The sequence below is a fragment of the Tigriopus californicus genome, chromosome 6, assembly GCF_007210705.1.
Source record: "Tigriopus californicus strain San Diego chromosome 6, Tcal_SD_v2.1, whole genome shotgun sequence".
NCBI classification, from domain to species: domain Eukaryota; kingdom Metazoa; phylum Arthropoda; class Copepoda; order Harpacticoida; family Harpacticidae; genus Tigriopus; species Tigriopus californicus.
This window is the reverse complement of record NC_081445.1, coordinates 10,006,785-10,023,081: the sequence shown is the minus strand read 5'-3', so window position 1 is coordinate 10,023,081 and position 16,297 is coordinate 10,006,785. Positions and strand designations below refer to the sequence as shown.

Below are 16,297 nucleotides of genomic sequence, written 5' to 3'. Positions count from 1 at the left end.
AGTTTTTCATCCATTTCAGCCATTTTTATTGAAAATCTAAAAAAAATAAAATCATTTAAACCCGGGGGGGGGGCGGGGGCAAATATTGCAAGCAAAAAGGGCAAGAAAATGTCAAAATGGGGTGTTACTTTTTCAAACATTATTTCGGATTTTTCCCGACTTTGAAACAAAAAAGATTTCGGCCGAAAAGGCAAGTTGTTTTAAGCTCAGTGATGACGCTTATGTCTAACATTGGCTTTTCTTGGTACTGGATATTTCGATACCTTTATTCATATGAATGGCAATGACACATAATTTTCTAAGAATCAAGCCAAAATTGTTTTATGATGAAATGCGTGCCAATGTTGTTCATGTCCCAGAGGAGTGTTGAATTTCCTATAAAGAAAAAGCTGCAAATTATTCTTAAAATCAGAATTAGCCTTTGGCAACACCTCACAAGTGTTAAAGCCCTTATAAATATGTTTCTAGCCTGAGAGAACGTTAATTCATCTCGTCAGTATGAATAAGCTCATCGGTTTGATCGCCATCCTCCTCAGCCTCTCCGTGAGTCTCGCAGCTCGCCCTGGGCTTAAACCGTTTAGACCTTTTAGACCAATCTACTCATGCGAAAGCTGCGGATGTTGGGAGAAGTGCTTCAGAAGATCTTGGAATCCCTCCTTGGCAGATGAATATACCCAGCTTTACCGATACGTCCAACAGATTCGAGAGGGGAAGATTCTGAACGGGGCTCGGAGCACCGCTCTCTTGGCAGACCTGACGCAGCCCAATTTTCAGTCTTTTCAGCTTCAGAAGAACCTGATTAAGCTTGCGGCTTTTGGCCTGAATGCCGGTCGATATTGTCACCCAACCACTCTTGTTAGTACAGTTCCGTGGGGATCTTTCAGCTGGTGAGTAGTAGGGCTGTTCAAATAATGCAAGTAAAATTGGAAAAAATGGCAACAAATGTAAAGAAAATGGAAACATGTGTTAGGTCATTTATTTTATCTTAAAAGGGGATTAACATGAAAGAGAATCATTCTGGTCATTGAATCTCTCACGTGTTCTTTTGTGGTACAAATGCAGTGTAGGATGTTCACAATTCTCAAGTAGTCATAGCGCCATTTACAATCAGTTGAATCCAAAGGAATATTTGTAAGGATTCGTTTGTGTGAGGTTGAGATTGATTTCTGTATGAGCAGCAGAATTCCTCTTCAAACTTTCATCAGATTTTACGCTCCTCACAGGGTTACTTAAATCCAGCTTTTTTATTGATGCCTCCCGTCTGCTTTGTTGAAGACAAATCAGTCATGAGGAGAAGTATTTTTTTTGCTAAAAGGCCTAATTCTTTCAGAAAAAGGTAGTCCTGAAAATGTCACATTTCACAAGAAAAACGGTTCCATGAGAAACAATTGAATTGTGCCCAAAAAAGAGCCAAATGCGACAATAATACAGCTCACAGAGATGATTTAAAAAAAATAGGGAAAAATGAAAAAATAACTAATGACTGGAGTCATGGAGATTAGTAGTGATTTCTACATTTCTACAAGCCCTCTAGTGATTTCCATCATCTGCCCCAGACCACTTTGCCACTGAGCGAACTAAATTTAAATGACTTTCTGCTTTGGCGACTTGGGCTCTGCGAGAAATCAGGAAAAAATGCCCCAAAATGTTTTTCCATCAGGTATAATCTTAACACAGACGTTGTTGCTCTATTGTTATGACACGTACGTTGAAATTCAATTGGTTATTGAAATGAGTGATATTATATATATGCTATTGTTACATAAGTATTATTCTTGCCTCTTCTCATAAGGTTCCCCACAATTAACAATGGTGTCTGTCCCTCGGCCTGTCGACTGTCCCAGATCGTCGATAACTTGCCATATTATGGACCATTTGGCATTGATTCGTTGGCCTCCTCTTGCTCTTTGGCGAATTTTATCATGAGCGTGAACCCCTTCCAATGTCCTTTCTCCCTTAATCGTTATGCCGTGGCTTTTGCCAATAGCTATCAAAACTTTGTGAACCCGTGGTGTTCCAATTTGTTCACCCTGCGGGCAGCTGTTGAAATCTCCACTCCGTCCACAGGATTCTCAAGTTCCCCACGGCTCATCGACCCTGTAAGCTTTGATTGCAACTCATAATTTTGTAAAGGTCTTTACCTGAGAATGGTCATTTTGCCCTCTTAGATCTCCTATTCATCTTCTATTTTACAAGCTTCACAATCTGTGGTTAATTGCATCCGCAAAACTTGTTGCTCAAAGTTTCATTGGTGGAGAAAACCTGCCAATGTGTCTGTCAAAGAAACTCGCCCCAATCTTCAAAATGAGTTAACAAATGTTACTCGTAAATCTGTGGAATCTATCGGAGATCTGCCAGACGGGACCACTTTTTACGTTGACGCAACGGACCCAACGAAAGTTAAGGAGACCAAGGAAAACTTGAAGCAATTCCTCAAGAACAAGGAAAAAGGTGAGCTTTAGCATGATGAAAAGGCTGTTACTTGTTTGTAATCTTGAGATATCCGTTGCTTTTTACGTTCCAGACGATCCTTGTGCAGTGGCATCAAGCGCCAACCCAATATGTGACGAGGAATTGTGCCAAGAACCTGGATATGTGAAGGCTTGCCCTCTGAATTGTCAAGTGTGCAATCAGAACAGTGCTGAACAAAAATAAGGGAAATGTTTTGAAATAGATGAAAGTCATTGTTGCATCATATCTTTGCCCTTATATTTGTCCACAGACTTCAAGACATGTGGACTGCGAACGGAAGCAAAAATTTCTTATCCCTTAAACCGTTCAATTTATTCCAAATAAGCACTTCATCATACCAATTTGTGCCCAAACCTATGCTTACCGGACAGAGATGTGTCCAAAGTTATGTGGTAAACACTACATAAAATTCAAATTTTCGGCCTGCTCTTGGTCAGCTACTTGAGCTTTTGACAACATAAATTTGAAACGAACCCAGAAACGGAAATGACCCGTTTTTAATTGAGGTGATATACACCACTTATTTTATTAGTTTAATTCAAAAAGTGTCTCAGACTTGCTATGACCGAGAGCAGACCGATTTGGCGGGAAGCCCGTTCACAGTCCATATTTTTAGAAGTTCGTAACTTGTCTTATTGGAACATTGCGGCAAGACAAAGAGATGACGTCATCACAATTTTTTGGCGGGCTGCTAGAATTTTTGAGTTTTATTAGCTTTTTGTTAAGGGATGGAATGATAGTTCCAGATCTTTTATTATTGAAGGGAATAATTGTCTAATTACAGTTTATATTAGTAAAAGACACATTTTTACTCATTAACGTGGACAAAACATACTTCGAAGCTTGAAAAAGCAGTCTTTGGATTTATTATTTGTTCTGACCGGTCAGAAACTTAGCCCCGTGATCTCCACAATCCCCTTCCAACACTGGACCCTTAACTAAGTCGTCAAGTCGGCGGGTCGACAGAAATTCTACTATAACACCGGAGACGTTGGTAAAATAGACGAGAATATGTTATTATTGTGAAAAAATGTGGATGACAACAGATGACACGTGGTTTCGAAGGACAAAGTCGAACATAGGAAAAACAGAGAACGTATACAATTCCAAAGGGTTACCAGTTAGAACAAATAATGGTTCAACGGCGATTGACAAAAGGGCGCGCGCATTTCAAAGTTGAAATAACATTATTGCTTCTTTAAGCGTCCTTTTTCTACAAATGTTTTTTTTCTTAATCAGAGGGAAGTTTTTTTTTCACTAATCTGATCACTTGTATTTCTTTTCTATTACCTTTATTATGTTGAAAAATAGGCCAGATATCTCCTTAAAAATGGTGATGAACCATCAGTCAGTTGTTGCTTAGGGGCCCCAATGGATCACATTTCAGATTTTTAAACTTCACATGACTTTCAAATTATGGTTTTCGAGAATATTGCCTTCAAAGTGCTGCTGCCATCCAGGAGATCGATTGTAAGTACATTATTGAACGCATTTCGAGTGTATTGAGTGATAATACAGTTTTCTTTTGTGCCTTCATAAACTCCGTTTGCGATTCAAAGTCAGAAGAAGAGGCTTCACCCCCAAACGAGAACTCTAATCCAATAAAGCATTTTGCAACTCTTCAACTAAGGAGGGGTATTAGCTGAAAAATGTAATTTTGTCTCAAAAATGAATTTCATATTTCAGCTGATAACACTTCGATTTTTGACGTGGGAAATTCGTCTCGAGGACTTACATCCTTGATATAAACTCGTGTTAAGGCGTAGACCTTTTTTCAAACAGACCCACTTTAATCTGTTCTAAAAGTTTCACCGCCTGACACATCTAGAATGGGCGAAATAATTTAATCTCAAAGCATGTCTAAATTCTCATTTTATATGTTGGGTTCGAGTATAAAGAGCTGACTCAATTTCAATTGAGACATCGGACAGTAGATTTAACAAATGAAGGAACTTATTCCAAACCTAAGTTCTCAAAGGCTGGATGAACGTAGACATATATGTTTCAAACCATCACTAGCACTCAAACTGTATAAAGTGTCAATCAATTAATATAAAAACAAAATGTTTTATTCAAAAGTAGGCTAGGTTCACGGGTAAATGAAAAAAATAAATTTTCATCTGCCCCGCCAAAAAGCCCCGCAACTCCACTCACTTGAAGATGTAATTCAGGTCAGTATACAAACCCAACGGCCCATCTAACACCATTAGGCACTGCTTCCATGGAATGTCGTCCAATTTTCAACTGAATTAACCCCTAATTGTGACCTTGAGCAGCAGGCAGGGCCCAAGTTAAGATCAATTTATGGCATTATCTCACCACGTTGCAAACCCAATCTCATCCCAAGTTGCCAATTCAACGTCCCGGACGTTCGGGCACCTCAGCCCAAGACAGATATTTATGACACCTCCTTTATCAAATGTGGTCTCGCAATAACTCTGAAAACTATTTCTTTCAAAGCCATCCCCACCAATCGTAAGTCATGGCCAGTTCAGGGGACCATTTGATGAAGAAAGACTCTACGGGGGGTGATAATTATCCATGATATTCGCCTAATTACCCTTTCAATAAAGCGTATACCTATAGATCATGGCTTGAATGCAGCATGCATGCGAGAGAATTGCCTCGAGTTATGGGCTACGTGTGTATGTGTGAGAATGTGACTGTAAGGCAGTATTTATGGTACATACATATTTCGCTTAATCAAACTCGATAAGTGCCAATTGAGTTAGTCAGGATCAGATTCACACTTCTAAAGAAATACCTATATGGATCGTTCAAGCAATGTTTGGTTATTTGTTTTTTGTGATGTCCATAAACACATCGTTCTCATGAGAATATCTTTCAAAATAGTCAAGATTAAGAGTAGCCCTAAAGGGACCATTGGTTAGAAAGGGTGGAAAAATGAGATGTATACATGCGAAGACTGTGAGAATGGTAGAGTGTGTCTGTTGGAAAAGTGCCGAAATGACAGTTAGTAAATGCATTGAAGACATGTGGTCCATATCCCTTATATTTATTGAGCAGCTAGGGCATCAATTAGGGTTTCGAACCTTCATGGAACTCGCAAAACAAAAGTTCAACCATAGATGGTCACCAACCCATGAATGATTTGTCATGTTGAGGGAATAGCTTAAACGGGGCCTATATTTTATAAAATCGTTCCATTTTTCACTAGATTCAATGCGATCAGAAACGAAAAAAGGCACATATTTTACCTCATTTTTTCAAAGAATATTCACAATTGCAATTCATTACAAGCTAACAAACCAAAAAAGCAAAAAAGCCTCTCCTCTAGGTTTTTTGTGAGACGAATATGTGACTTTGACAATGAGCCAGTAACAGCGAAACACATTTTACTCTTGGGGAAGTAGTACTAAAACCTATTCCTAACAACGTTGGAACTCTAAATAAAAACCACCTCTCAAGAAATGGCATCTTGTAACTTTATTTGAAGAATCAATGAGACCTTCAATTGGATGAGTGGGTAATGATAGATATCGTACATAGGCCTTTTGTATTTGATTTCAGTGCTCATTGTCGTTTTATTAATGATTCTGAGTACGTGCAAAATTATGCCAAGTTTAAGCAAAATTTGAACACTCACTTGGTATTCAAAATGTACGATTTCGAACTTGAAAGAAAGGTCTAAAAAATCTATTCCATTTTAGATAATTCGAAGATTAAAAATATAAGTAAAGATTTTTCTTCTCTTGTAAAAGAATTTTCATACTTTTTATTGTGCCATCTCTGATCAGTTTTATGAGCGGATGCATTGTTATTAAAGAGAGGCCTAGCTTCACCAGTTGTCGTGTCATGTCCAATGCACCTTTTAACGCATGATTGCGGTTATATCTGACATTCATATTCACGGTTACACCTTCACTCCTGCTGAGGATTGCTTTTAACTTGAACATGGACATGTTCAACATGGACACATGGGCATATGGACATTTGATTCTCCTCCTATTTTTGTTTTTCTCTAAAAGATTCTTAAGCCGTTTAGAGTTATTTTTGAACCTAACCGTGCTCCATTTGGTTGAACATTGTTCATCCGAATCAACAAATGCTTTTTATTTACGAGAGAATGCTTTATCAAGATAACCTGCTGATGTACAGGGTAACCGAAAATTCGAGCGACAGTTTTAACATAAAATTATGGGTTTCAAGGCCATTTTATGGCTAATTTACCAACTCTAAAAAATTGCACTCTAATTTTTTCACATAATTACATTAATTGTATTCACCAAAATCACCCTTGGCCCCCCATAATCACAAAGAGACTTGGCCCAACTGTTTGACATAATTTAAGGACGATGTTATCACCGGACAGGGACGGACAGAGGCTGGGGGAAACGTAACTTTTATCCAGATGAACCGACTGCATTTTCCTTCACGCAAGTTGGACTTTAGTTAGCTCAGAAAGCATTCGCCATTTTGACCTCAATCGAAGGTCTGCGTCAAAAGCAATGAGAGATTCTGAAACTCAGTACAACGTGGGCAGAAAATGACTTGCTTAGCACCACCTTGGTAAGATCTTACCAACGTGGTGCTGACTCACTCAACTTTTGCCCTCCCTGGTCCGAGTTTTAAATGCTCATAACTTTTGACACAGACGTTCGACTGAGAACAAAACTAACCATTGCTTTCTGAGGCTATAATTGAGTCAACTCATGTAAAGAGAAATGCATTAGATTGAATGGAATTGAAATTGCTCATTTCCCCCACCCCTGTCTCTGTCCAGTGGAGAAGTCGTCCTTGCATAATGTGTGGATGACTTTCTTGTCAACGCCGTCCCACGCAGCCTCTGAAGCTGACTTGAGGCAGCTCTTGCTCGCATGATGGAGGTTTGAGATCCGCTCATAGCTTTCCACATTTTAGGACACGCTTTTATAGTGGCTGATATGGCATTCCATGTCAAGCGTATAATAGAACTTTGATTTAACAAGTATTGATTTAACGATTTAACGCTAAATTTCGATTCAGCAATATTTTTGCTGCGCACCAAATACTGCATTAACTTCATGTCAAGTGTCAACTTATCATTAAATCGAAATTTATTGCTATGTTTTCCACTGACAGACATCATCCCTCAATCAAAGTTTGACTGTGCATACCCTCAATGGACTTATTTGTCAGAATCTTATGAGATTTCACACATCCAATTACTAGGTCGAAGTAAGTTAATGTCTAAGATTTGGGCCAATGGGATATATTCTATTCTAGGGGAGCAAAGTGCAAAGTGGCTTCTTCCCAAGTGTTCGACAACAATCCATATTTAGATTATTTCAAAACAAGACCTAAATGGATGCTCTACAAACAAAATGGTGGATGGGCAGACAGACGTAGGTCTACTAAATTCTGAACTTGTCTGATTAGCTTGACCTCGTCTACCCAAATTTAATCCTGGTTACAGCTCTAGAAGTACCCTTTAGGATCCCATCCAAAAGTAGAAAGACGGACACTGGCTTCAATTTAAAGCTTAGGCTTCCTTTTATTTCAGATCATTCACATCCAACAGGAACGCATTGCGGTGGTATTCAAATTCTTTCGCATCATTCAGTCCATAAAGCACACACAATTTCTTGAGCACAATGTTCCTATCACAAAGACGGTGTTTCTAGTCATCATCTTCATCGATGTTTTCCCATCGTGAGGTGATTCGACTCCGCTGAAAGCGTTGCATGTTCCCGGGTTCTTCGTCAGAAAATGAGATATTGTCCAAGGACGAGCTGCTTTTTAATGAGCCTGCCCTGTTATTCAATGATGAGATGGGTCCCTCCTTCGAAATGGACGGGAATTTCGAGAGGCATCGCTTGATGAAACTGTTCTTGTTGGTTGCATTGACACCCTCATTTTTCAGGTCCTGGATTCGGTTGTCAATCGATTCGGATCGCTTGGACATTGCTAATCGTGAGTGAGCCGGACCCAATAGGTTGATGGACGTCTTGGATCGAGTCTGGCCAAATCCGAACTTGAGTCCTTTGATCTTGGAGATGGAACTCTTCTTGTCCTGGGCTTCGATGTCTTGGATCCCTGAATCCTTGTCACCATTGGGACTGGGGCTCCCATGGACTAGGGATTGGCGTTGGCGGTGGAGAGCCTCTTGACTTCGATTTCTTGTGGGAAAACTCCGCGACGTGGATTGAATCAAGGGATGGTGATTGGACGGCTTCATCCATGCATGATGGTCCACTGATTCCATGGATTTCAGAGGATTATCATCTGACGAGTCCGACACTCCAAACGAGTCTGAAGAATCGTGGGAGTAACGAGAGATATGTCGTCGACCCGAGTTATTTCTGGGCCCAAAATCTAAGGTGTCGTTACTAAATTTACGGGGGTTTAAGCCGACCCCGCTATCCGCATTGACAGATGACTTGGTGGAGGAGGCCGAACCCCCGGACAACTTCTCGTCACTCTCGACTCTTTTCTTCGAGAACTGGTCCGCAATCAACTTCTTCACTTCGAGGATCTCTTCATATATATTCTCACCGTCACTATTGCGCCGACTTGGCGCCCGATCTTCATTGTACCGAATAAGGAAGGCTGGTGAAAGACTGCAGTCATAGGCGTATGAATAGTCACCATCTCGGTCATTAAGTACCTTGTAATGCTGAGCAGACCGAGCTAAAAGTGGGGGTAGTTCGACCGAATCAAAAGTACTATCGTGACCTCCACCACTTCCGAAAGATGAATCCATAACCGGGGACCGTTCATGATTAGCATTAGCTGATGGGTGACTGAGCATTGACGGGCGTCTAGGATCACTGATCACGAAATGCGGCTTCTCTAGGCTCTCCAGAGACTCATGGTCTGCACTGATTTTGCCACCACGACCTTCTAACACTTCATAATGCACAATAGAAGAGCCTTCTTCATCTTCTGATGAGGATGAAGACGTAGAAGAGGATGACGATGAGGATGAGCTGGAGTTGTTTCTAGACACCGGGATCGGAATTGGAGCCCGCGGGATCTCATTCCCGTACAGAGGCAACGATATCGGATTGTACGGCTCGGATTGCATGAAACCCACGTCACTCGAATGTTGTCGGTTGTTCAAGCTCAAACGCTTGTGCTCGTTGAGCCTCTCCAAGTTTGATTGGGAGAGAGGGCGTGCCCTTTGATCATCGCCCTCAAAGTGGTCCCGATGAACGGTTTTTCTTTGTTGAGTTCTCTTCAGGGGGACGTGAGGTGGCACCTGCTTGTGGCGTCTTTCTCCATGGACTTCGGATGCCGGAACTGCTAATGACTTGGTGTAATTAAGTGAGGGATGCTGGGACTTCTGCACGGCTTGTGACACCGAATGATGGAGAGGCCGATGGGATGACAAGTGACTGGAGGGAGGGTGCTTTTTGTCTCGAAGCCCAGTCTCATTGGACGGTGCCCTGAAGGAGGCCTTTTTCGATTTCAAATTTGCACTGGGATTGGGTTTGTGGGCAGGTGGCGGCTCATGGCTTCCGCCATAATAGGTCTGACTTCCATCGGAGCTTCTGGAACTCTCGCCAGAACTCTTGATTCTGGGCAGTCCGAGTTTGAGATGGGAAATCGATTGCAATGAGTGTGGCGCCCAATTGGGCGGATGGGAAGCACTCGACGATTCATGGGGGTTAAGGGAATTTGTATCCGTGGTGAGTGAGGTCTTCTTCTTGGTCTTATTCACCGCCTTCTCGGCAAACTTCCTCGCCGCATTGAGCAATTCAAATTTGGCCGGAGCACTGTACCACTCCACTTCCTGATCAAATTCACACGCAGACCTTGGTCTTTGGGGAATAGACACGCCCAGACCCGGCACACCACTCACCCCATTCCACACCGGGGATCGGGGGTTATCCAAAACCATGGCACTACGATTGAGTAACTTCTGAGTGGGACTACGCCCGACTTTGTTTCGTCGCTTCACTGCCTCATATTTGCCCGGGCTTTCCCCATCCAAACTGGACTCTCCCAAATGTCGATTCAGACACGCCTGATGTTCTGGCACAATCTTGTCTAATTTCGAATTGTTTTCGTTGTTCTGCCCGTGTGAATCCAGTTTTGGATCCACAAGCTGCAGAGATTGAAGTTCAGGCACTTTTGCCTGCTCACCTCCACTTCGACTTGTCTTCGAGAACTGACCATCTTTCTGGGCCACCGTTGGATGATGATGGTGGTGGTGGTGGTGGTGGTAGTGGTGATGGTTGTGATCGTAATAGGGATTAAGATGGTTATTGGTGGGCGCTGTTGCGCCATTACTCGCAGACACGCTCCTGCGTTGCGCTGCGGAGTTTGAAGCCTCATGTGAAGTGGTTGGCATTCCGGGGCGTTGGAGCCCTGTCAAGTTTGCATCCCCAGCATCTTCAGCGCTCTTTTTGGACGTTACCAAAGCGGCCGCACTGGAAGAACGACCTTGTCGAGATGTGGAGCGTCGCCTCAAGATCCGATGCTTGTGATTTGAACGATGATGCTCACTTGATGAATGACACTCACACTGGCAACAAGGGTGTTGCCTTGGAATGGGCCCGCCAACATGGAAGAATGTCTTTGAACCCTTTGCTGGTCCGCTGCCGCCATTGTTATTATCATTATTGTTGCTGTTATTGGTCACACTGTCGGGTCTCCCTAGACCAACAACAAGCTCTCGCCCAGCATTTGGCGCCAAACCAGGCGGAAAATTAGCTGCCTTAGACGAGGCATTGGTGCCATTTCGAACGGGTGACAGGGACAAATCACCCCTTTCATCTCGCCTCCCGCACTTGGCTCCGCCATGGCCAATGGTATCTCCGACGTAATAAGGGGCGCCACCTCCTCCAGATTGACCCTTGCGTTTGGGTGGAGGCGTGGAGAAGGACAGAGGCGGAATACTAAGGAACTGTTGGCGATTTGATGGACCTTTTACGTCGTCTAGGGTCCCTCGTTCTCTCTGTCTCTTCTCCATGAAATCCTTGCCTACATGGATATACCCATCACAATAGTGGGAGTGCTCGGGAAGGGATTTGTCACATTCGTTTTCGGAGTAGGGCTCGGAATACTCGCGGCTTTTCTCGGGAAGGTTGTGATACCAATGCTCTGGGACTCCGTGAAGGCTGTGCCGTTGGCGCTCCATATCAATGGGGATCTTGGATGTGTTTCCAATAAGGATGTCTCTGAGCAAAGAAGCCGACGCTTCCAGACCGAGACGATCCCTTTGCTTATCGCTCAACTCGATTGACGCCATTTTTCTTCGATTATCCTGCAACATAAATGATAAAAAGGTTGTCAGAATGAGACTTGGCGCAGGATAGCAAGCAATGAAATTTTGAGATGGAAGCAAGTGCAGTGTCGGAGTCGAATTGGGCGTTGAGATGAGGAATTCATTCTTTGGCTATCACATCAAACCAATTGACCGAAAAGGCTCCTGCAACTGACTTTATGCTAAGATTCAATTCATGATTTTGATTCATTTCAATCAGACTAGCATTAAGAAGGTGATGGCTGATGTAACATATCTAGGATTGAAACAGTCAATTGCAAGCAATATGAAATGAAATGGAACTAGACATTCTACCTCAATTCCACTATGAACCTAACGACAAAGTATTCCCTCCTCCAAAAAAAGAGATCGTTTTCTGCTTCGAAATTGAGGCAAACTAGATTTTACAATTTGTTATGGAGAATCATCATGGGGGATGCAATTTCAACTCTCAAACAAAATGTTAAGGCTTCAAAATAGTTAACGACACTTCCAGAGTCACATCAGTTCCGTTAGGTGACGCCCCAAGCTCAGAACAAATTGTTACGGCAGTATACAGCGCGCTCTAGTGTTGAAAATGGGCAACACTCGAATGGTTGGCTCTAGTGGGCTAGTCAAAGAAACGACACTCACGAGATTTCCGAGATTTTTTTGCCTCCCTCGCGGCTGCCTAGTGTGTGCGATGGGGATCGTCTTTGAACACATTTAGTTACGTGATTCTCAAAATGAAGTTCCGAATTCAGGGAGCCAGTGAATTGATGGCTCGTTTGTCTGCTTTGGTTGAAACTAGTTGAAACTGAGTAACGCAAGAGAAGTTGATCAGCCTGACGCCCTGCTGCCCAACTACCAAAATGTGTTCAAAGCAAAGTCTCAAGTAGCTTGGTTGGAGTGACTTTTCTCTGACAAACCCTCTAGATGGCTCTTAGGACATTCTTGTTCCAAAGCCCAAAGCGCTGCCTAGGGGAAGTGTAATAGGTGTTGCACTTTCTCGTGACTATTTTAAATTTCTTAAAAATTAGAAGCGCCAATAGAATCAGTCATCCCTTGGTCGAAAATTAGCAATCAGGATCATGTTGCCTTAAATGGATCAAAAACGCTCATAAAACATTTAGTTTAGTCTAGCGGTCTGGTGTTCATTTGGTCAAAAGTCCAGTAACTGATTTCAGCACGACTTATGGGATTAAGGGTTAGCCACATCTGCTATCTGTAAAAGATGCTAGATCAAACACAACACAAATGTGAAAACTAATAACAATTAGTTTGATGTCCAAAAATGTTGGACATTGCATTGCCTAGAACACCTAAAACATGCCCACAAAACCCAAACCAATGTCAATTGAACGGAAGACCAGAAAACTGGCAATATTTCTGACTCCTTTGTTACAAACTTGACGATCACTTAGTCATTGATAGAATTTGAAAAAACTACACTCTACATTTAGCTGGCTCCACTTAGGATGCACTGTTCTTGTGATCGGGATTGACATTAAACACGCTTAGTTGCGTGATTTTCAAAATAAAATTCCGAATTCAGGGACCCGGTTGGTTGTTGGGGTTGATGGCTTGTTTTACTGATTTGGTTGACGCAGAGTAACACAGTTGAAGTTAAAACTTTAGTTAGAATCAACCATTTAGAAGCACTTGCTCCACATAATGGACTTTGATTTCAAGACTGCCGAAGTGCTTTACGTATCTTTCTGATAGGTTTGGTCATTGCATGAGGCCTGAGGGCCTCGAAATTGAAATTCAAACCTGATATTGAACATGCCATAGGCTAGCTTTGAGCTATGGATGTAGACATGGATGTGAAAAGATAACGGGATCATACAGACGATATGAGAGGGATCATTCTTTTCATATTAGGTACAAAACTAATATGGGGGTCCTCTGGCTCTAATACAACAAAAGATTAATAACACTGACTCCCCAACCACACACTGCAGACGTTAAGTATGAGCTTTTGTTAACACTTGGGACTTGGACCATACTAGAAGATTAGCCATACTGATAAGACCCTTCAAAATAGACCCATAAACATTTTTCAACTCATTACTTGGGCGTGCACGTGCTATAAAATCAATTGAAATGCAGATTAGCCTCTTCTGTGAGACAGAATACCCACTTGAAACAATGAAACCGTCCCAATGACCACAAATCATTAGCGCTCTTAGTAACGACCTGTAGCTCTGAAGTTTGGTTGTTTAGTGGGCAACCAGTAAATCATTAATTACTCTTTCAAGAGCTTGCTTTGCCGGAACTCTAGATAATTCCCTGAACCTCTGATTCGGCCCACATAATGTCTTAGAGCGCTTGATATTTTGTTACACACATCATTAAGACTCTTTCTGAGGACAATGCTTGAGCACCACTATTCAGGTTATTTCAGGTCGCTAAACTGCGTTGGGTATCACGCAACCTTTGAAAAAGGAACGAAGCTTGCAACAACAAGCTTTCTTGCATTTACCATTTGCATGTTGGGAGGAGAGCATTTTCTGTTTTTTTTGTTTGGCATCGAATACTTTTGTAACAATTTTCCTAGTTTGAAACGATTCAAGCTTTGAGATATTGGAGACATTGCAAATAAACTTCATTCCAAACTTTGTGTGTTCATTCTTTTGCTGTGATCGGAAAGTAACCACATCAGTTGATATTTCCTGATCCAGGGGTAAAAACGAAACTCGCTGTAGATTGATCAAACGTTTTTGATGGATTTGAGCATTCCAGTAGAGCCACTTAAGCACCACGTAAAACAGCTTGCCTAGAGTATATAGCTTACAACAAACCAATTGCAATATAATAACATTTGTGCATTGGCTAATATGAAAGAACCATCAAACTTAAATACATGTTTTTTTTAATTATGTTCCCCCTGACACGGACAGTTGAAAAACTAAATATGAACAATCAAAGGTAACTTCTGCTTTCTTGCGTTACTTTATAGAGTAGGATCTATTTGATGAAATGAAAGTACACATTTAATGAAGAATAATTCAATTCCTAAAGAAATCTTTGGAAATAATCTCGGACAGAAATACTATTAGTTTTTTATATTTTTTCGTCCCATAGCCTCTCATTGTTGTTCTTTGGCCTCCACCGTATGAGTGTATTCGTTTGGAAGCGTTATTCCATTCAAGCATAACAATCACATGGAAGTGTCTGGTTGAATATACTCCAGGACTGGCATCTAATTTGATCTCATTTAGCCCATATTAAATAGGCTCTTAGCTGTGTGGTTGGAGCCTCTCATCGTTCCGTTCACTTGCTCAATATTATCTCAATCATCCATTGGATCAAGAGCTTGGTCCTGCCAACAAAAGGCGACAAAGACAACGTCATTTCTGAGCAGGTTTGGTTACACCCGATATTTGTTTGTTCACTTCAATTCCAGCTTATATTTGGTAAGGAACGTAACCATGGCCATTCAAAGGCATGGATGGTACTCAATGGTAGCTTACTTGGCACACAAGCGCGTGAATGATCGCTCAAGATCTTTTGTATTTGCCGAGTTATGCCGTACCGTTCATTACCGAGCTCACTAAAGAAGGGCCCCTTATTCGTCGACCCTCAGCTGTGTGATGTTATCGATGGAAAAGGCAACCCTGCTCTCCGTGTAGGTGAATGAAATGAATAGCTGGCAGTAAGTACTCGTTCAAGGTATCAGGTAGCCAATGTTCACTGAGTTCTTTGCATGCCATGTCCAAGGAAAATAAAATGTGAATGAACTTAATTGAAACTGAGCGAGAGTCAGATACTGGCGCGACTTGCAGGTTCATTGGTTGGTGGGTCAGCCTTTAGCCCATAATTGGTAAGAACAGAGGTCCATGAGTAATATATCATTACTCCAAGCATGTAAGCAGAGGCACTTCTTCATCCACCACTCATTATTGAAGCAATGAAGAAGAATGACCTTGGCAGAAAACTCACAAATGACTTGAGAAAGATCGCCGCGGACTTGGTTTGCTCCCTTGAAGGACCCCTTTTAACCATCAAATGTTTGGTATAATCAAAAACAACATCATCAGCGTCATCATCAGTCGTGAAATGGCCAAATATTGACGAACTCAGAGTCAGTACCAAGTTTGAGCAACAAATACAAAACCAAGAACGGAGAATAGTACGAAACAGGAAGGATTTCAGACCATATTGTTCTTTGACCAAGAATTCTGTAATTTGCCATGAAATGAAGAACTCTGGGAATGCCTTGTTTGCCAAAGTGAATAGCAGAGGGCATTTAGGCAAGTCATCTCAATATATTTATTTAGACAATCAAAACAACCACCATACTTCAGAATCAGTTCCTCATTACGTAACGACAGTTCATCGACTTTTCTCTCAACAAGAGGATACTTTTCGGTCCGTTGGATTAAACTCTTTCGACCTTCAATCGCTTAAAGATGAAGAATGTCTCTATGAGCTTCTTAACCTCAATTACAAGTTCTTTTGGCCCCCGGAACAGTTATCAAACATCAATATCAATTCAAGATAACTAAAAACTTCCATTGGGACCTGAACACTAATCTATCTTTATTACAATGATCGAATTGGAACTAAAAAGTCTGGACATAAGAGAATGCAATGAAAGAGAAAAACCGGTATGATTGTGATAGATTATTC

At 41.7% G+C, this 16,297-nt stretch overlaps 2 protein-coding genes across 2 annotated transcripts in view; one reads left to right on the top strand and one right to left on the bottom strand.

Moving 5' to 3' along the window:
* Positions 1–462: 462 nt before the first annotated feature.
* On the top strand, positions 463–2,697 carry LOC131881867 (uncharacterized). Its single transcript, XM_059228852.1, has 4 exons — positions 463–887; positions 1,793–2,099; positions 2,169–2,451; positions 2,525–2,697. Exons 1-4 carry the CDS (start codon positions 499–501, stop codon positions 2,653–2,655), a joined length of 1,110 nt encoding a protein of 369 aa, XP_059084835.1. The 5' UTR covers positions 463–498; the 3' UTR covers positions 2,656–2,697.
* A 5,244-nt stretch (positions 2,698–7,941) lies between these two features.
* The window catches only part of LOC131881859 (uncharacterized), a 33,355-nt gene continuing 24,999 nt past the window's right edge, over positions 7,942–16,297 (bottom strand). Inside the window, exon 2 of the mRNA XM_059228846.1 lies at positions 7,942–11,683. Coding sequence (XP_059084829.1) covers positions 8,093–11,668 — 3,576 coding nt within the window. The 5' untranslated portion in view covers positions 11,669–11,683 and the 3' untranslated portion in view covers positions 7,942–8,092. The remainder of the gene's footprint in view (positions 11,684–16,297) is intronic.

What these genes read in the sequence shown, in the direction of transcription:
- LOC131881867 (XM_059228852.1), top strand. Translation starts at nt 499, where the DNA reads ATGAATAAGCTCATCGGTTTGATCGCCATCCTCCTCAGCCTCTCCGTG. An exon ending in CCCCACGGCTCATCGACCCT is followed by an intron (nt 2,100 to 2,168) that starts GTAAGCTTTGAT and finishes TTGCCCTCTTAG; the next exon opens with ATCTCCTATTCATCTTCTAT. An exon ending in CCTCAAGAACAAGGAAAAAG is followed by an intron (nt 2,452 to 2,524) that starts GTGAGCTTTAGC and finishes TTTACGTTCCAG; the next exon opens with ACGATCCTTGTGCAGTGGCA.